This window comes from Urocampus carinirostris, chromosome 18, assembly GCF_059441175.1.
Source record: "Urocampus carinirostris isolate Australia breed hairy pipefish chromosome 18, RoL_Ucar_1.0, whole genome shotgun sequence".
Classification (NCBI taxonomy): Eukaryota; Metazoa; Chordata; class Actinopteri; order Syngnathiformes; family Syngnathidae; genus Urocampus; species Urocampus carinirostris.
The window spans coordinates 29,221,909-29,244,296 of record NC_142366.1 but is presented as its reverse complement, the minus strand read 5'-3'; the positions used below and the strand labels follow the sequence as shown (position 1 = coordinate 29,244,296).

Here is a 22,388-nt window from a genome sequence, read left to right as displayed (position 1 = left end):
ACATTTTTGCTATTATTTTACATGATTTGTCCATGTCCTCTTTTTTTATTATTGTGCTGGTTTTCTTCACATGGTTTTCCTGTGCCCCTTGATTTTTTTTTGTTTTTGATATTATTTTACATGATTTGTCCATGTCCTCTTTTTATTATTGTGCTGGTTTTACTCACATGGTTTTCCTGAGCCCCTTGATTTTTTTTCTTTTTGCTATTATTTTTACATGATTTGTCCATGTGGGGACATTTTGGTGGCTGGACTCAACTAGTCCAGACCTTTTTTTATTATATTTGTGTTGGTTTTCCTCACATGTTTGTTGTGCCCCTACGAATTTCTTAAAATATATGCATTTTTGCTATTTTTTTATATGAATTGTTCATATAGATACATTTTGGTATCTGGACTCTAGAGGTCCAGACTACTTTTTTATTGTCCTGGTTTTCCTCACATGGTTTTTTTTTTGTCCCTGTGTTTGTGTAAACACAATTTGCACTTCTTTTTTTTTTTTTTCTCTTATTCACTATAACTTGTCAATTTGGTGAATGTTAGGGGTCTGTACTGAACTACTCCAGACGTATTTTGATTATTGTCTTGATTTTCTTTAGGTTTTTGTTTAGGCTCCCATGAATGTCTTAAATAGTTATAACATTTATTTTTTTTTATTTTTTTTTTGCTCTAAATCTTTATAATTTGTCCTTGTGGGTACATTTTGATATCTAGATTTTAGTAGTCCGGAGCTATTTTTTATTATTTTCCAGAATTTACCTGGAATTTGGTAAGGGTTTGGAATCTGGTAAAGTGATCAGTTCTGCTGGATAAAGGTAGTTAAGGGATCAACTGCAAACAAGTAGTATTTACCTCATTGGCAGAGATTTTTGCTCATTTTAAGTATAACCTTGCTTATTTTAAAATAGTTTATCTTGTATCTTTTTCAAAATAATACTACTTACCTTAAAAATAGTTACATTATCTCTAATAGAAGAAGATAGTTAATTTAGCTCAGTTCAAGAACTTTCTTCATCAAGGGTAAAACAAAATACTCAAGATTTTGCCTATTTTAAGTAGGAATTTTCTTGTCTTGAATATGGATAAATGCACTTTTATTGTGGAACAAGTTCTGTAGATTTTTTTTCAGGTAGGACAGAACACAAATACTTTTGAACTAAGAGCACTTCCTGCTACTCAACAGGACTTTAAAGTTATCTGCTTCTAATCCAAGGCACTGGCTTGTGTTACATGAGAAGACTTTACTCAATCAGGAGGCCTGTGGAAATGAATGCATGAATTATTGCTCCTGCAAAATGCTTGTGGAACACAGAATCTGATTAAAAAGAATGCAGGATGCTATGTTCAAAGTCCGACAACACCTTTATTTCCTGTAAACGCGCTTGTCTGAAGAGAAGCGGCTCAGTATCAAACAACGTCCCCTGTAGGAACCAAGGCCCACTGCATTGTACTGCAGCTGGAAACGTTCAATGGAAGGAAGTGGAAGTTGAAGCCAATTCTATTCAACTCCATTTGACCTCCAACCTCAGGGACAGTACATCAAGAAGTCCATTGAAGTAAAATTGTAACTTTAACGTTTGTTGCTATGGTGATTACAGTATGTGTTAAAAAATCGTCTCACACCCAAAAATACCCTCAATTTTTCAAAATAAGGTAGTACTAAATCCAGGTTTGGCTTGTACCTGGACTTAAGTCACAAGGTTTTCGGAAAAGGTGCCTTGAGACGGTCTTACAATCACAAACACAAAGTGCACATGTCTGACAGATGCTCATTAAAAATAAATGTGTCTGTTAAAAATTAATTTTACTGTGTGTTCTTCATGAAATATGCCTTTTACAAATAAAGAGGTATCTTATTTTCATAAAATTCATAGGAAGACTTCAAATAAATCGGTTTTATATTCATTTTATGTGTTTAAATTACATACTATTACATACTATCTTGGTTTATAACCGGAATCAGGGACGACGGCCAATCAATCCAAATACTCATAGATAGATAGATAGATGTCTAGATAGATGGATGTCCAGATAGATGGATCGATAGATGTCTAGATAGATGGATAGTTAGATGTCTAGATAGATAGATCGATAGATCGATGTCTAGATGTCTAGATAGATAGATGTCTAGATTGATGTCTAGATGGATAGATGTCTAGATGGATAGATGTCTAGATGGATAGATGTCTAGATAGATAGATGGATATTTGTCTAGAGATAGATGTCTAGATAAATGTCTAAATAGATAAATAGATAGATGTCTAGATAGATAGATGTCTAGATAGATGATGTCTAGATAGATAGATGTCTAGATAGATATATAGATAGATAGATGTCTAGATGTCTAGATAGATAGATTTCTATATAGATAGATAGATGTGTAGATAGATAGATGTGTAGATAGATAGATGTCTATATAGATAGATAGATGTGTGGATAGATAGATGTCTAGATAGATGGATAGATGTCTAGATAGATGTCTAGTAAGATGTCTAGATGTCTAGATAGATGTCTAGATGTCTAGATAGATGTCTAGATAGATAGATAGATGTGTAGATAGATAGATGTCTAGATAGATAGATGTCTACATAGATAGAAAGATAGATGTCTAGATGACTAGACAGATGTCTAGATGTCTCGATGTCTAGATGTCTAGATAGATAGATGTCTAGATGTCTAGATAGATGTCTAGATAAAGATGTCTAGATGTCTAGAGGGATGTGTAGATAGATAGATGTCTATATAGATAGATAGATGTGTAGAAAGATAGATGTCTAGATAGATGTCTAGATAGATGTTTAGATAGATGTCTGGATAGATGGATAGATGTCTAGATAGATGTCTAGATAGATGTCTAGATAGATAGATGTCTAGATAGATAGATGTCTAGATAGATAGAAAGATAGATGTCTAGACAGATGTCTAGATGTCTAGGTAGATAGATGGATGGATGTCTAGATGTCTAGATAGATAGATGGATAGATGTCTAGATAGATCGATATCTAGATGTCTAGATGGAGGTCTAGATGTCTAGATAGGTGTCTAGATTGATAGGTTGGTAGGTAGGTAGGTAGGTAGGTAGGCACACAGGAGAAGTGGAAATTGGAGTACTTTCTCCCCGAAATCCGAAACAACCGAGTGTGCGGCCGTTTTCAAAAAATATAATATCAAAAGGCACTGCCAGATGATACATGCTGACTACAAAAAGCTAACTAGAAACAAACACTAAAAAAGGTGAAGGCTAGTGAAAGCTGTTCCAACGGCAGAGCTCGACTTTTTCACAAAACCCTGCTAGTCAAATTCAAAATGCTACAAAGGCGGGCTACAAGGTCAATGCCAAGCACTGGCAAACCTTTCACGAAGTGTGAATTTATTATAGACTGTTCAAAGAATGCCAGGCTAAATAATTGGCCCTCACATATTTTTAGCTTACCAAATCTGGTCCGCCTTCTGAAACAGGAATATTTGTACTTTTACTCAAGCAAACCGAAAATTCAGCCCAAGCATCCCCAAATAATATTGCATATTTAAAACTCTCTTTTACTTAATACATGCAGCATTGGCTTAAATATGATTTAAAAAAAGCTAAATGATCTAAATGATGTTTTTTTTAAAGTAAAACTGTCCGGACCAGAACAGAGACAGGACCCACTTGCATTGCGTTTCTCACAGGTTTTAGAGATAGGGTTGCACCCACGATCCGGTGATTGCAGGAAGCAGGTTGCTCTGAACGCGGAAGTGGATTTTCTGTGTCGAGCGATGGCGGTGTCGGGAATGGAAAAACGGGTACGTAGCCGGGAGAGGAGAGCGTAAAGTCGGAAGCGGGTTGTAAGCAAGGAAAAGAGAGTAGACATGGTCGGGGACAAAAAAAGGTCCAAAGCCAGGACAGGAGAGTAGACTAAGTCAGGATCAAAAACAGGTCGAAGCCGGGGAAAAGACGGGAGCATAAAACAGGTGGGAGTCAGGGTCGATGAAGGCTTGCCTAGAGTTAACTGAGGTTCGCAGACGGACTGACAAAAGGGGACAGACATCAGTGGGTTTAAATAGGGACAGAGAGTCAATCAGAGTCCGAGGCAGTTGGCGCCCAATCGGGCACAGGTGATGCATATCGGTAATCATGACAATTGTTTCATGTTATAATGCTCTTACAAGAAATGTTGCGAAGCTACTCCCAGAACGAATTACATTTCGGAAGTAGAGGTACCACTGTATACTTTGCATGTTCTCCCCGTGCTTGCATGGGTTTCCTCCCGGCACTCCGGTTTCCTCCCACATTCCAAAGACAGGCATGTTAGGTGAATCGGCCGGTGTTATGCCGAGAGATGCATCCCTGCCGAGATTTGCATCCCCTAGTGTCAGAAGGACAAGAACAGAACAGGAAACCCCAGAGCGTTCGTTACAATTCTTTATTTAGAGAAGCGTACAGGGCTAGCGGGAGACGAGATGGCCGTCGGACGTCAGCAGCGGCGCCAGGAAGGTAGCTTCGGAACACGTAGCCAATCGGAGTGCGGAAGTCTAGCAGGTCAAGTTTACCGGGACTGGAGAGAAGATCGTAGCGTGGGACGGAAGCAGGTCGGATCGGAGGCAGGCAGAATCAGGTAAACAGCTCAAGACGGAACAGGTAATCAGGAGAGTCATACAGGGTACAAACGTAATCCTCAGACGAAGAGGTTTGAGCGTAGCGTGCTTAAGAATGGAGAATCAGCCAATCAGAGGGCGTCCACGTGATTGCTCCAGGTGACTCGAGTTAGCAATCACGACACCTAGCTACTATAACCACTTTTACCTCGTTTTATCTCACTTTCATATCACTTTTCGGGAATGTAATGGCGAACATATATCCAAGACCACTTCGTCTTGCATTTGTTGGAAATGTTGTACAACTTAAACCATTCCGTCTTTGTATTTGTTGTGAATGTAATCGAACGGTAATGCACACCGTATATAAATAACTTTTTGAGATCTGTTATGCACTCTACCGTAAAGCTTATTATGCTGAAATAAGCTAGTTTCAATACGAGCGATTTCAATAGAAAAAGCAAAATAAACATGTTACCTGCTCAAAAGTGATTTGTATACGGTGTGCATTACCGTTCGATTACATTCACAACAAATACAAAGACGGAATGGTTTTGGTTATATGTTCGCCACTACATTCCCGAAAAGTGGATATAAAAGTGAGATAAAACGAGGTAAACGTGGTTATAGTAGCGAGGGGATCCAAATCTCGGCAGGGATGCATTTCTCGGCACAACACCGGTCCAAATTGTCCCTAGGTGGGAATGAGCAAGCAAACTGTCTGTCCCTGTGTGCACTGCGACTGGCTGGCAACCAGTTCAGGGTGTTCCCTTCCCACTGCCCAAAGATAGCAAGGATGGGCTCCAGCACCCCCGCGACCCTACTGAGGATAAGCGGTTCAGATAATGGATAGATGGATGGGTACCACTGTGTAAGAGTTGGGGGCTATGTTGCTTCTTTGACCAAGATTCTTTCGTCGTATTTTGAACATGTTTTAAATCCCCCCAAAACACAGTTCTTGAAATTCCCTCAAGGCTCCTCCTTCTTCTGACGCTCAATCAACGCGTATCGGCTCCAGAAGAGACAGCTGCATGAACTCACTAGCCGCGTGCGCGCGCGCGCGTCCTCATCTCTGGCAAAAAAAAAGGGGCGTGCGTTGCTGGAAGCTCCTCAAACCCTCCGCGTTCTCCGGCAGAACAGCGGCTAGCGAGCGGAGCGCACGGCCGACGCGCACCCGACAAGAAAGTCGCACCCTCACTCTGGATTTGTATTGCTCGCTTTTGGTGACATTTGGACCCGGCGGGACACTTTGGGGGGTTTTTGGGGTTTGGGGAGCAAGCGACGGGGAGAAACCCGCCGAGCGCGCGTGAATGCGGGGGAGAGAACCGGGAGGACCCGTGCTTTGGCTGCGCGTCTTTACGCGGAAGGGGAATCGGATAAATTTGGGTCTGGGAGAATTTACCAAAAAATGGGGTTGGAGAGCAAATTTCTTCTATTTTAAAGACTTTTAGAGGAGCAACAGGAAGCAAGAAGTGCACCCTCCTCCAGGCAGGTGAATATAACACGTTTATTGATAACGCGTTTTAAATACTGCTTACTAACCCCAAAATACATAACTCATTTAAATATTATTGGCTCTTGATTTTAGTGTTTTTCTCGAGTAAATAATAAATCCCAGTGGTCTTTATTCCTACTTAACGCAGCGTGAACCTTGGAAGCCACCAAAATCATATTTTCAATTACGCTTAAATGGATTCTCATTGAGTTCCTTAAAGGGACAGTGTCTAATGATTGACCACTAGTTATCACTGTGGTTTACAGTGCAGGAAAAAAACGAGAAAGAAGGTTACAAAGTCTCAAAGTGACCAAAACTGCAATGTATTTCTTATTAAATACCCAGCCTTATGCAAAGAAACAAAAAGAAAAAAAAGAATGAATGAATGAAAACTTTATTTCGAACATTAAAATAAAAACAGAACAAAAACAGTAACTCAACAACCAAATAACGTTACACAATATATTCGAAAAGGGGTAGTAAGAAGCAAATGCTTATTTTCCCTACCCCTTCATCCTTCCTGTTAAATACACCAATGATAATAACAACAATAGTTATAATATAAATAATAACAGTTATGATATAACAATAGCAACAAAGTTAACCATATTTCTAGACGCAGAATTCCCGATCTCTCATATCACTCATACCCCATTTTCCTCATCTCTGTATTCCGCCAGGAATGTCTTTTTGTATTTAAATTTGAACAAGTGAATAGTTGGACATTGTTTGATCCCGTCCTGTTAATCGTTCCTAAGTTTCACTCCACACACAGACACACACATATTTTTCCTGGTTGTTCTCACCTTTGGAATTAAGAAAGAGAGAATAGGATGAAATAATAAGAAAACAAAGAAAAAAAGGGGCAAAAGAATGATATAAGAATGAAAATAGGACTATTAAAAGAAGAAGAGAATAGATGAGGGAAGAAAGGCAAGAAAAAGAAGAAAACATGTTAAAGAATGGAGGAAAAAGAAAAGAAAAATACATGAAAAGAAGGTTCCTTTGGCTGCAAGATGGTAAACAAACATATTAGCTCTCGGTGCAGTTCATGTTATGTGAAATAAATACAAATTTCTCTGCTTTTATGTGATAGTTCATGTAATTTTACTTATTGTACAAATTAATACTATTTCAAGGAATTCAAGTTACTTCAACCACTAAGAAGGCACTGAACACACTATTCCCTTAAATAATTTAGCGTTTAAATAAATCACCTACTACTAACTTTCATTAGCTAACAACCCCAAAACATATCACACTATTACCATAAACACGGCTTTTGGTACCAGCGTGTACATAAATAATAAATACTAGTCGTCTTTGTTCTTATTTACGCAGTGTGACCCTTGGAAGCCTTGAGCGCAATAGTGCTTCTTTCATTTCTGCTTGAATTGATTGAATTTCTCAAGCGTCTTTTTGTGTATATCACGGCCAAGGGAGGTGGGGGGGGGGGGCGCGCTGGCATCTCGTAATGTTGATAACAAATGTGCACAAAATTACTAAGATATCGGTCGAAGTATGAAAAAATAAGGAAAATGGATTCATCGATTCGGACCCTTGTGGGGCTCTTTCTTTGACTATTCCTGCAGGAAGAGTTCATCTTTCATTCATGTAGAAGACAAGATGTGAGGACAGAAAGGTGGGGAGGGGAGAGGGAGGCTTTTAATGGACAACCGGAGCGATGTTTGCTCAGAACAGCAGCTCGGCTTTGAAAGAAAGGAACCTCCTCACCTGAGAGCCATTTTTGACCAGTTTCATACTGTTTCCAAGCTGCTCGCTCACACCTGTTTCTTCTCCACAGGCGAGGTTTGCCTATCCGAAGGGGAATTTTGCCATATTTTGGACACGTTTTTGGGCAGAGAGATGGCCGATTTCAAACTGAGAAGAGCGCAGTCGGCAGATGCGCCAAGAAACAGGAGCTGAACGACAGGATGCCGGCAACCTGAAGCCCCAACTCGGCAGCCAGACTACAAGTGACTTATTTTCTTCTTTTTGGGCAACCGGACAACTTTTTCCCTTTTTCGTGGATGAGTTTTTCTGGGATTTTCTTGGCTAATTTTATTTCGGGGTCGACGGAACGAGGATGCATTGTGGATTAGGGTTTGTCCTTTGGATGGGATTCTTTTTGGCAGCCGATGCTTTCAAAAACGGTAGGTGACATCTGATATCTCAATCAATAATCCCTGTTTGTACTCTGGCAACAACTAATCCCAATATTTTTTTTAAAGATTAACCCCGCGTAATCCATATTTGACTTTTGGCAAACTTGTACAGGGAAATTGTGCAGTTCTCGAAAAATGGTCCAGATCGAAACATGTGAAATTATCATTGATTTCATTGTATAATAATAAAAAGATAATTAAAAAACAAGTATAGTAAAAAATATTTGAAATTTAAAAATGAAGACAATATTTCACTATTATTGTTATTTTTCGTTCCTGTTGTCTTTTGAGTATTTGAGAGATTTTAAACAATACTCACCAATATATAACTAAAGATAATAGATTATATTTTAATTTATTATATAATAACAATTACAGGAAATAATTCAATATACAAAACAACTTATGAAATATATATCGTAGCTATATTTTGGCTATTTAACTAGTTGAATCGATACAACATTTAACATAGGGCTTCAAAGCTTTATTATTAAAAGAGTTTTTCGTATCGACAATCCCAAACTGTTGCTACTTTATTTTGAAAAAAACAAAAAACAATTCTAAAGTGCTCAATTTCCTTTTGTTTATGTTATAAACCTTCGTTTGGTCATATTCGCATACATAAACTGTCTTTTATTATTTCATGACTTGTGTACTAAACATAAAATGATTGCGATACTTTTCGACAAACCGCCCCTAGTTTTCTTTGCGCTTTAACTGTTTTAAAGGGATGGTGTGCATTGTTTAGTCTAACAGAGTTGAAATTTGATTGTTTTTTTGAATTCTCACAAAATCTGTGTTTTTGTTGCATTACTATTAAAACTCTGGTAACGCATTCATTTGTTAAGCCATGGGCATGTTTCGTTTGGCACTTTATGGGCTTCCGCGCTTGCCGTACCTTCAGCTCTATCACCTTGTGCTGAAGATTTATGCAGTCGTGCACAGACGCCCAGACTTATTTGTATTGTTTATTGAATGCAGGCAAAAAAACGAGTGACTGTGAACCCTTATTTCGCGCATGATTGAGGGTCGTTACATTAGCACCTTCTAGTGGTAGAAATCATTATTAATTTAAAGAAAACGATGTTCATGATCGAAATAGGCAAAAATACATGATCTGTTATTTAAACTTGTATTTTATAAAATAATTGTAGGTTGAGAAATTTGCATTCGTTTTCGTAACAAGAGACTCATCTAGATAATTGTACAGCGTCTTGCTGCTACGGGTACCCCCCCAAAAAACAAACTTTGCCGAAAGCTGGGCAAAAAATGATAGGAAGAATGGTTCGGTATGGTCGTTTTAAAGCTTAGTAGTTTGTACCTTCCCTTGTGCTTTGTGGCACTACACAATACAGTGACATCTACTGGTCGAATTACACACGCTTTCCCTTTTTTCATACCGTCTTTTGACTTTATTAACGTACACAAAACTGCCTTTTACATTTCCTTTCCAGCCTGTTTATTATTCCACGACTTGTAGACTAAATACTGTAAAAATATCGCAATACTCGGTGACATACCGTCCGTACGGTTTCTTGGAGCATCATTCAACCATTTTTCTTTGTTTTTACTCTGGGTCTTTCCACTCTGCAGACAAATGCGGAGGCAACATTCGAATCTCCAACGCCAACTACCTGACGTCACCGGGGTACCCCCTTTCTTACACGTCTTCTCAGCGCTGCACGTGGGTCATCTCGGCCCCTGGCGCCCACCAGCGGATCCTCATCAACTTCAATCCGCATTTTGATCTGGAGGATCGCGAGTGCAAGTATGTGGCAAATATAGAGGTGTTGGGCATGGATCTAGAAGGATTTTTGGGGGGAAAATATGTTGCTACAGGCAAAACACGTGCATGTGTCCTTATGTGTTGGTAGTGCTTTCGGTAACTAGTGTGCCGTGAGACATTTTCAAGTGTGCCAAATGAAATAGCCTTATTTTTGTTTTGTAAAAAAGCATGTGAATTTTCAGTATCTTTACTTTGTTCCGGTGATCAGCCGAGTAACTGTAATAATCATCCATATCTATAGGTGGCAGCATCTTCATATATATATATATATATATATATATATATATATATATATATATATATATATATATATATATATATATATTATACGTCCTTATAATCTGCTCATGAAGTACTACGGCAGATCTATTTCTGAACCTATATTGTTTGATAGAGGTGTTTAAGATTGCCCTGCATAAATAGTAAAATAAATCAAATCAAGTAAAATAATTGCACTCAATTTAACTGATATTGACTATTTATTTATTTATGGTTCTGAATGTGGCTTTGGCGCCCCCCCTAGGGGCTCCCTGGCACTCTAACAAAAATATTTGATCTTGGAAAAAAATATGGTTTCTGTAGGAGGAAAAACATTACAGAAACAATCCTAAGGTTTTACCATTGATATAGACAGTGCAGTATATTTGTCCGGTATTATAAGGATTACAAATCGTTAAATTTTTCGCAGTTCTGAATTTTTTTTTTGGGTCCAATATGGCTCTTTTAACATTTTGGTTTGCTAACCCCTGAACAATGCTCAATGCTAGTAACTAGCAGATAATTTGTGAGCAACACATTTTAAATAATATTTTTGTTATTTTCTATTGAAAAAACAATCTAGTAAAAATTGATAAAACAGGTTAAAATGTACTAAACCCCAAAATTACTGCAAAACATGTTTTTGTTTCAGAATTTTAAAAAAATATATAAAATTGGTAACAGGAATTTATTTCCAAATACTTTCAACGGACCTTGTGACTCAAGGTTCTTTTAAAGCCCTAGTGTGTAATATTTGACCACTAGATGGCACAGTATTGTCTAATGCAAACAAAAACCAGTGCCAAGACCAAGGCGTAGGAGCAAGACGCCAAACAAATAAGGCAACTTTTAGGTAAGGATTCTACTATGTAAAAAAAACACACCTTTTTTGAACTATGGTATTTTTTTCATAAACAAATGAACTTTGGTATGATAGTTCATGTAGTTTTGCCTAGTATTCAAATCTTTTTTTTTTTAACTGAATGAAAGTGTTACTTCATGTTACGTACTGTCCCTTTAATGCAAAAAGTGCACTTTGGCTAAAAAGCATTGGTCTTTAAAGCACCTTCGCCCCCAGTGGTCTCCAACATGGTGCCTATAGGTACTTGGTAGCCCCTTTAGACTACCTGAGTGTCCCACAGACTAGTTCTGAAAATCTTTTGTGGTTCATTGTGATTTTCTGGGGAATTTGATTCCTAACTGGCATGATGTTTAGTGGTTGACATTTTTTTTTCTAATAATTATTACAATCTGGTAATAACATGATAAAAACATAGTAATGACATGTTATTTTACAAATGCATATCAAACTGGTAGCGCTCGAATAGTCAGTATCCAAAAGTAGCTCTCAGCTTCAAAAAGGTTGGAGGTCGCTGCTCTGACCCTATATAGCACGTGAAACTGCGCCATCTAGCGTTCAACTCAGAGCGTGCACCTACGTCACAGACTCCTTTCCCCTGCTTTGCATTTGAGCACTGTGCTCACATGCAGCCATTGTGGCAAGAAAGAGTCACATGGCTAATAAAAGTTTGCTATTGTCAGACAAATCCTGACTCACCGCTGTGAGTCTTGACTTTTTCCTTCGGAAATTAAAGTCGTATGTTAAAATCAATAGAAAATATTGAAGTCCCCTACAATGAAGTGCACCAATCTGTCTTTGGGTTGATCGTTGGAGCCGATGAAACTCAAGACAGACGCTAATGTGATGAGTGTGTCATTGTGGGTGCCTGGAGGTGATCCTGAGATGGGCACACCGCCTTGCTCTCCTTGCTTGTCCCTGCATGTGTGTGGTTTGAATTGTGTGTCGGAGCCTCTGCCTCGCTCCGTCTCAGCTGTTTGTTTACGCTGCAGGGCTCCAGAGAGTGCAGGGCTTTGCTGGATCTTGTTACTGTATCCCCACTCCACCCCCCCAAAAAACCCGAACCCACTTTCCCTTTGTCCCCACCGTTATTGACTCCTCTATCTGTTTATTTAATGTGATTAATGGTTCGACCTGTTTCTAGACAGGATGCTCCACAGTCCGATTTCGGGTCCAGAAGTGCTATAAAACCAATAAGGGAAGAGGGGGGTTGTGCTACAAAAGGATTGGGGGATGCCTGCAACAATGATCTGAGCTAATCAAATTATCCAGGAATGAATTTCCTGTGTCTCAACACAGACGGGAGGGGAAAATAGACGACTCTGTAAAGGCTCAAGGAAGTCTGCTTTTCAGGATGACAAAGGGAGGGAGCATTTTTTTTAAAAAAATAGTCAGCCATCATTGAGTCATTCAGGAATTAGCAGTTGTGCGGACTGTTGAGTAGTGATGTCCGGTGAGGTTCATGTCTGGTGACGCACCGTCCGATTTTTCAATAAATGTGTTAATCATTCCATTAACTAGCACAGAAGTGGCACAGAAAAAAAGTTGTTTTTTCTTAGCTTTAAAGTGGTATGCGTAACTTCAAACTATTCTACTCGCTGATGCCATCTTCTGGCTGAAATCATCATTACAGTCTCTGTCAATCTACACAATGGTGCATTTACATACGTGTCCCCTTAGATGCGCATCAATAACTCTTTTTTAAATCTTTTTGGGGAGTTTGGGTTGGCATTTGGACTGAATGAGTCATTTTCTTACTTTCACCATTTTCATCCTAGGATAAAAGAAATCCTCTATCCTTTATCATAGCTTGATATTACTATCACTAATTCTATTGTTTTGGTCTGAGGTGTGTGCCTAATCAGAATCCTTAGTCTCACTTCTGCCCTCTGTCATGAGGCACGCGAAATGCATGCCTCACTCTGCATCTGCAAACGCTCAGCACAGTAATATGCTACATACTTATTGTATTGATAAGATCATGTGAAAATGGTGTGATTTTGAAAAAGAAAATCCAAACATTGATAAATAGATAGATACTTTACTCATCCCCGTAGGGAAATTCACACTTCCAGCAGTATCCTTGTGTTGAAAAATAGAATAATAAAATAAAATTAAATTTAAAAATTAAATTAAAAAAAATAATACAACAAACAAAACAAATTTAATACAAAATTAAATAAAAAAAAATAAAGTAAAAAAAATAAAATAAACAAAACAATAAAATAAAATAAATTAAGATAAAAAAGATATAACACACAATAAAATAAGAAATAAAATATATAGAATACTTGTGAATATAGGATACTTGTGAAGGTAAATGAGAAAGATCTTTAACACTAAATAAATATAACCATTTAGTATATTTTCAGTTTGATATTTCCAAAATGACAGGCGAGGCACAGCCTCCCCTGCCTCCCTTCACTTCCTGCTGTTGGTTTAAGATCAGGTAATAGTGTAATTGTAATCTGTGCAGTCCTTTGAGACATCTTTGTGATTAAGGGCTATAGAAATAAATGTGACTTGACTTGACTTGCTGTTGTGTACAAGGGACAGTTCTTAGTAAAACCTCTAAAATCGGACAAGTCGGACAAGTCTCTCTGTGTTGGCATTTGTTGACATTTGAGGATCAAAATACGACAGTCAATATTCTTTTCTGTTTCATAGTTCAAAAAGAGGGTTTTGACTGAAAATCAATGTTTCCGTCATTCAAGCGAAATGTATGAAGATGAAAAGTACAGAAATCAATGCCACTGCTTCATTGAAAAATAGTTTTCAGGAGATGGAGTTTCAACTGGACTTTTTGGACCACTGGGAAAAATTGGCCTTGGCGTTGTAACACACATCGTCGTACTGACCACCTCTCTGTAAATAGTTTGCTATTCAAGTCAATGCTAAAAAAAATACGCCCTTGCTAAAAATCCATGATATTTGTGTATATATCCAAGTAGTCTATTTGCTTGCCGCATATACCAAAAGACTACAGGATTAAAGATTCTAACTAGAGTTGACTCAAGGAAACATAATTCATATTTATATCTCACCCGTGAGTATTTTATCCAACGATCCATCCATTACCTGCATAGCTTATCCTCAGTAGGATCACGGGGGTGATGGAGCCCATCCCAGCTATCTTCAGGCAGGAGACACCCCAAAGACAACTCACTCGCTCATTAACACCTAGGGACAATTTGAAACGGCCAATTCACCCACATAAGCATGGGGAGAACATGCAAACTCCACACAGGAAGGTTCGATCTCATGACTTCAGAACTGTGCTGCACACTCACTAACCACTGTCCTGCCATACTGCCCTTGAGTTACATATAAACACTTTAATCTGCAACTTTACATTGTATTTACTTGTTTTGCGCCTTATAGTTTCCATCCATCCATTATCTGCACAGCTTATCCTCAGTAGGGTCATGGGAGTGCTGGAGCCCATCCCAGCTATCTTCAGGCAGGGGACACCCCAAAGACAACTCACTCGCTCATTTACACCTAGGGACAATTCGGACCGGCCAATTCACCTGACATGCATGTTTTTGGGAAGTTGGGGGAAACTGGAGTGGCCGGAGGAAACCCACGCAAGCACGGGGAGAACATGCAAACTCCACACGGGAAGGTTCGAACTCATGACCTCATAACTGTTCCACACACATGCTAACCACTGCCCTGCCGTGCTGTCCTTGAGTATTTTATCAGAAGTTAAAAAAATATATATTTATAAACACCTACATTTGCAACTTTACATTGTATCCACTTGTTTTGCGCCTTCTAGTTTCCATCCATCCATCCATTATCTGCACCGCTTATCCTCAGTAGGGTCGCGGGGGTGTTGGAGCCCATCCCAGCTATCTTCCGGCAGTGGGCAGGGGACACCCTGAACTGGTTGCCAGCCAGTCGCAGGGCACACAGAAACAGACAAGGAAATTCCTCATTCACACCTAGGGACAATTTGGTTTGGCCAATTAACCGGAAATGCATGTTTTTTGGAACGTAGGAGGGAACTGGATTGCCTGGAGGAAACCTATGCAAGCACGGGTAGAACATGCAAACTCCACACAGGAAGGTTCGCCTTCTAGTTTCTTCATAGGAAATGAGCATTGCAATGCAGTGAAGAAACCATGAATACAAAGTGCCCTGTCTTTCTAACGAGGACTGCGTTTTCCGTTCGAAGCATTTCTGATGTAACTTCGGTTTATTGGGAAGGAAGTGGTGGTGTGGTGCCTCGAAAGAGAGGCTGCAGTTACAATTGAGGCCAGAACTGGAAGCGAAGATCAAAAACAGAATCGTGAGGAATTTTGAATCACTTGTTGGGAGTAAGATTCATGAGAGGGTTTAAAAATGGTTTCAGACCGGTACGCGAATCTTGAGTTAATGTCAGGATCGACACCACATACCCAGCCTACGGGTTCATAAAATGCCATTCCCTCTACAATAAATAACTGTTTTTCTTGGAGGGACAACGAATGCTATAAAGCAAAACAAAGATTACCAACTACGGAGACTCAAAGTGACCAAACTGTACCATTTTGGTTAAAAAAAAATTTTGCCCAGCTTTTTATGAGGTTTCTTTTTTTGGGATACCCTTAGAAACAAGATGGCTGTCAATCGTGTCAGCTCCCTTTTGGTAAAATAATTTTGGACCAACAAGTGTAAAAATACCTAACATTTATATGATAGTTCAAGTACTTTTTTCAAATCAATATTGTTTGTTTTTTTGAATGGAGTTTCTTTTACCATTAGCAGGTGCTAAATGATACACAATGTGTCAAGAACCGGAACTGGATCCAAATGCGTGACGTTTCTCACTCAAGCCTTTTGTTTTACGGGAAATCGGGAGTCATGCACGTTAGGCAGCAGTCTGACGTGGAATGATAGGAAGCCAGAGGCCAACGAAATCGATACCAATTGCCTGAGCAGATATCAGACAGATGGGGTCGATACCGGACAGACAGGATTGATATCAGAACAGGATATCGAAATTAAACCGGACAAACTAGACCGGAACGAAACTGTAAACCGATATTAAACAACGCGACAGACAGGATTTGATATCAAAACGGGGTATTTAAATTAAAGAGGACGAACTAGACGGGAACAAAACTGGAAACCGATATTAAATAGGACAAAATGAACGGGAACCATACCGGACAGGAAATACCAACAGGAAACAGGACCGAGTCAAAAACCCACGTCTCGCGGGGCAGAGGTTCGTTGACAGACTGACAAAGGAAGAGTGAGAGCCCTGAGCTTCAATAGACATAAAGCCAATATGTCAACGAGCTGCAGTTTGCGCCACACGTGACACAATGTCCCTTCAAACATACTTTAATCACACTTTTAAATCACCAACTCATATTTTCCCTGAATCATATTTGGATTTAATGATAATTTAATTGTTTGTCCCTGTGTGCCCTGCGTCTGGCTGGCAACCAGTTCAGGATGTCCCCTGCCCACGGCCCGAAGATAGCTGGGATGGGCTCCAGCACCCCCGCGACCCTACTGAGGATAAGCGGTGCAGATAATGGATGGGTGGATGGATGAATAATTTACCATTTGTTTAATTTCAGGTTCTTTGGCACTGGTTAGTAATGTGATTCCAGATACCTTAAAAAGGCAAGAACTGGCATCTGTACTTGCCCATCTCTATATTTCACCTCCACTGTCATGCACACCATTCAGAAAAATAATTCCCTATGTAGAGTGAAACAGCATTTTGGATCCCTGTAAGTTCAAACCAATATAATCCTCGACACCTCATGTGAACCGTGCAAGAATTGCGTTCGAAAGCCGGGTCGTCCCGACCTCCCAAAGCTTCTATTTTTAACCAAATGCACTGATGTTCCATTTTTAATGGCTTTATAATGGAGCTGCCTCCACCAGTCTTGAGTTCTACCACACACGACTCTGCAGATCTCGCTTTTAGCATCTGCCACTCTTTAGCAAGCAGATTGTATACAGTATTTTTCTTCACAATAGAAAGATTCGTCACATGTGGGTGGGTTTGTTTTGGGTTTTCAAGCGCCTGTGTTGCTTATCCATTCACCGAAATCAGGCTGTACAAAATGGACACTGATGAGAGAGAAAGAATGGCGTTCTTATCTGATTGACTGGCGGAGTGGTAGGGGCGGTAGGAGACGCATGAGTGGTGGCAGGGGTGCACCAGTGCACGGTTCGGTGCGCAGCCTTTCGCAATCTAATTAGCGGGCAAATGGAACACACATGCACGGCATGTTCTCCAACATGGCCGTTATCAGCAAACCAAACAAAAAGCACTCAAAGAGGCGCTGGTGAAAAAGACAAAAAGGGGAAAAAGTCATTGCAGTTGTTTGGGGAAGTGCACGGGTGTGTTTTCTGAGAGGGGCCACGGGGAGGGTTGGAGCACTTCATCACAAAGATAAGACGACTAAGTGAGGCCTGCCGTTCTGAATACAGGACGTGTTTACCTTTCACGCGCCGTGGTAGACTTTCACAGACCCGGGACGAAGGGGGTGAACCTGCGTCGGGGGCAAATATTTAAAGCCGATTCGCTCAACGCGTATGTTTTGAAATATTCGTGAAAGACGGGTTGATCTTAGAATTAAAGTTGATTTCGAGTCAAGTTGTGTTTATTTGTATACCACTGGGGTTAGCACTCTGAGGCTCGAGAGCCACAAGTGGTTCTTTAGCACTGCCATAGTGGCTCCCTGGAGCTAATTCAAAAATGTGTCGAAATGGCCAAAGATGGGGAGGAAAATAAATATGTATATATATATCCATCCATCATCTGCACCGCTTATCCTCAGTAGGGTCGCGGGGCTGCTGGAGCCCATCCCAGCCATCCTCAGGCAGTGGGCAGGGGCCACCCTGAGCTGGTTGCCAGCCAGTCGCAGCGCACATAGGGGCAGACAATTCAATCGCTCATTCACACCTAGGGATAATTTGGACCGGCCAATTATCCTAAAATGCATGTTTTTGGAATGTGGGAGGAAACCGGAGTGCCCGGAGGAAACCCACGCAAGCACGGGAAGGACATGCAAACTCCACACAGGAAGTTCGATCTCATGACCTCAGAACTGTGTTGCACAAACGCTAAACACTGCGCCGCCGTGCTGCTGATGTGTACACATATATATATATATATATATATATATATATATATATATATATATATATATATATATATATATATGTGTGTATATTGTTTGTAAAACACACTTCTCTTTTTTTCATGGGTGTGTTTTACACATGAGGTTTCATGGTAATATTTTATCATATTCGGCAATGATAAGTCAAAAAATACCGTTGGCCACAATCGCAAAATATTGGATGCAACAAGAACCGAACCTGGGTAGCAGCAGTAAGAGCACCAAATCCTAACCACTAGACCACAAGTGATATAAATGACATACCAAAAGGCATTTGATTTTATCTCATCGCACTATTTTTAGTCACAAATGTTAGAGAATGGAGAATACAAAGGCATTGTGAAAGATTTAAATGAACATGACAAGGGAAGCATCTCTTTGGTGTAAATGCTGATAAAGTTGGATTTTGAAAGACATTGAGTTTCCTCCGGGCACTCCGGTTTCCTCCCACGTTCCAAAAACATGCATTTCAGGTGAATTGGCCGGTCCAAATTGTCCCTAGGTGTGAATGAGCGAGTGAGTTGTCTGTCCCCGTGTGCCCTGCGATTGGCTGGCAACCAGTTCAGGGTGTCCCCTGCCCACTGCCCGGAGATGGCTGGGATGGGCTCCAGCCCCCCCGCGACCCTAATGAGGATAAGCGGTACGGCTGATGAGATGAGATGAGACGTTTTTAATAAATGATTGCAATCATGGCCACACATATTCAACAACGTTTTTACTTCCAATGCTTGGCGAAACAAATATTACACCGATTAAAAAAAAATATATATAATAGGAGTGAGTGTTATACACGAGTGAGCCTTATACATGAATAAAGAACAAATATTCCACAAACATTCTTTGTTATGGTCTGGTGAGGTTGACCCAAGCACAGACAAACGAGCTGACATTATAACATTTATTTGGGGGAAAAGGGGAGTTACAAAAGGTACTGTGGACATAGAAGGGGGTGGAAAATGAGTATCAAAAAACACAGTCTAGAAAACACTAGGCTGGCAAAGTTCAGGAAGACCTGAAAAGGTCGACCTTAGGTATAATCAGGCAGGAGATCTGGGTCAACAACAATCCAACAGCTTTTTCTGTCTAAAGTCCTTAAAAATTGGCAAAAACTCTTGATCAGAGTCAGGTGCAGGTGAATTGGAATGGGTCTGCCTGTAGGGCAGTGGCTTGCTGGATCCCAACAACTTCTTAACCATTTCCAATGCTTCAAAAATAATTAGAATAAGTATCAGATATCAAATGAATAACTTTGAATTATGAATTCCCTTTTTCTTGCAATTTAAAAATCGGTTTATATAAGGCGTTTTGTTTTTTGGGGTAGTTCTGGCTCTTTCATAATTTGGGGTTGCCAACTTCTGGTATAACGCGTCATCATAAAAAGGCCTCAAACGGCTGCGCAGACAACAATTACGACATCTCTTGACCTGAAATCTACATGGGGGCAAGGAAAAGCTAAAAAAAACTCAGAATTAAGAAATTTAAGAAAAAATGACAAGGGTTTGCACATGATACCCAAGCTACAATGGATGTATTGAGGGCATCAAAAGACAATACTATCAACATCAACAAAAAACACAAGTAATAACTGTCAAGGCGTCTTATTCTGTTTTAATGCAAGAAACCTTAATTTCGTGGGACTTTCAATCATCCATCTGTTGCTGCAGGCTGTTCTCGCCATCTAAACCGAATCCACCACTTATCCTCTCCAGTGCTGACTCATGAAATAGAAAGAGCTTTCAATACATGTGATCCTGGCAGTCCATATGAATCATTAATAACACCACATTTGATGAGTCAACTGGTTTGAAAGTCTAATAAAACTAGTCCGAGTCAGGCCGGTCGGTGTAAGTTACAGCATTTGATTCATCATAGCCTGGACTTTAAGTTTTCTGGATTCCATGGAGAAGAATGCCGAGTGGGGGAGGGAGGAGATATATAGTGGAATGGTACCAGGCAAGTCAAGTTATTCCGGGAATGTGTACAAAGGCAGGCTTTTATGTAGGTAAGGGAACAAAAGCATCCCGTCTCACCACGCTTCAAAATCTGCGAAAGCCCCCCTGCTTTCAGGTGACCGTAACTCTTCTTCCCTCAAAAGAATTGTCGCCCCCCTCCCACACCTCCTGAACCACTCGGATACCCTGCTGGGTTGCTCCCGTGGAGCTACTGGGCCTGCTGGCAAGGCAGACATCCTCTGCTGTGCACCCTTCTTCAGAAGACTATCTGCCCCTTCCTGGTATTCGTCACAAAGTTCAGAGTGGGGAAAATGGGACGGGTGAGGGGTCTATTGTTAGATCTTCCTTTGACATTTGAAATCCGCCGGACAAAGATTGCCACCTGTTACTGGGAAGTAAGAGTAAAGGATGGAAAGGATGTGGGCGATCTTTTTAAATCCCTTTTAACCCTGAAACCTGATTACCACAGGAAGTCTTCATTAAAAAAGAGCAGTTACTTTTCTGTGAATCTCACATTGAAATTATTTGAATTAGGACTGTGAGGGAAGTAGAATGCCTAAAACCTGCAAGCTTGTATTCTTTAAAGACTGGATTTAAGCACCCCTATTTGGTTTCTTCCCCTTGGGCGCATGTCAGATGAGCTCCTGAACAAGCTTTCCAAAAGTCTGATCACTTTACAGATCATTTGAACCAGGTTTATTGGAAGACAAACACATCCCAAACAAGCAAAACTTTGACCCCATTAGACTAGATTAGAACCACATACACCATTAGCCATTGAGTAAGGAATATGTCAGTAAGGTCTATTCAGGGGTCTGGAGAGGAGGGTTCGCCAACAGGGTAGCATTCTCCCTCCGGTTTGGGGATGAGATCTTGCCCCAAGTGGAGGATTTCAAGTATCTTGGGGTCTTGTTTACGAGTGAGGGTAGAATGGAACGGGAGATCGACAGACGGGTACGGTGCAGCGTCTGCCGCCAGGCGGGCCCTGTACCGGTCCTGTCGTGGTGAAGAGGGAGCTGAGCTCTCGATCTTCTGGTCGGTCTACGTTCCTACCCTCACCTATAGTCATGAACTGTGGGTTATGACCGAAATAACACGATCCCGGATACAAATGGCTGAAATGAGATTCCTTCGCAGGGTGTCTGGGTTCTCCCTGAGAGACTAGGTGAGAAGCTCAGTCATCCGGGAGGGAGTCTTTGTAGAGCCACTGCTCCTCCGCATTGAGAGAAGCCAGCTGAGATGGCTCGAGCATCTGATAAGGATGCCTCCTGGACGCCTCTCTCGGGAGGTGTTCCGAGCATGACCCAGGACACGCTGTAGAGACCATGTCTTTAGCCTGGCCTGGGAACGCCTCTGATTCCGTCGGATGAGCTGGAGGAAGTGGTTGGGGGTCTGGGCTTTCCTGTTAAGGCTGCTACCCCTGCGACCTGACCCCGGTTAAGCGGAAGATAATGGATGGATGGATGGACGGATGGATGAATTCACCCTTTGTGATAACTCCATAAAGGCTTTCCATAATATGAGGGGAAAATATAAATAATATCGTGACTAAAGTTGTTGGAGATCTCAATTCAACTTTATGTTTTCCAAAAAGAACAGCATTCTTTCTGCAGGAGTCCAAAGTGCACTGCAATTGACAAAATTAAACATGTCGGGCGCCAACAGTCTCCTTAACGACCGGCTTCCACAAAAGCTTCCCGAATTATGCACCTGCTATTTTGCACACCAACAATCCACTGCACTCGATGACAAAGGAAATCAAATTGCCTCTGAAATGGCACTCCGCCGCCCCGTCAACGGACAATCTACTTGGAACAGTTTGCAACAATTATCGCAAACATGGTGAAAACCCAGATTTCTATTTCCAGAGGCAGGTGCTTATGAATATTAAACGCTCGTCTTATCAATGAACCAGAGGCAAGAGAAGAGTTCAGTTTACAGAAACAGCATTGACCTTCATTCTCATGACTTTTTTCTTCATCACTTTTAAACATGAAAGGTTACCGCCTGGCTAATAAGCGGGATTAAAACAGGCCCCTGCACACGTGTGATAGAAAAACCCAGGGTGTTTTTTGTTTTTCGTAATCTGCCGGTGAAGTGTTTCACCTTGGCTGGGACTTGGAAGGGCGACCTGATTGAAAAGCTTTCCGGCGGTGGCATCT

At 40.6% G+C, this 22,388-nt stretch overlaps 1 protein-coding gene across 2 annotated transcripts in view; it reads left to right on the top strand.

The window, feature by feature from the left end:
- Nucleotides 1–5,870: 5,870 nt before the first annotated feature.
- Nucleotides 5,871–22,388, top strand: part of nrp1a (neuropilin 1a) — a 115,428-nt gene continuing 98,910 nt past the window's right edge. The window contains exons 1-3 of one of the 2 annotated variants that reach the window (XM_088321914.1): nucleotides 5,871–6,070; nucleotides 7,878–8,226; nucleotides 9,832–10,006. In XM_088321914.1, the coding sequence (XP_088178040.1) occupies nucleotides 8,160–8,226; nucleotides 9,832–10,006 (242 nt within the window). In that variant the 5' untranslated portion in view covers nucleotides 5,871–6,070; nucleotides 7,878–8,159. Of the gene's footprint in view, nucleotides 6,071–7,800; nucleotides 8,227–9,831; nucleotides 10,007–22,388 lie in introns of those variants that run through there. The other variant, XM_088321915.1, reaches the window with a different exon arrangement.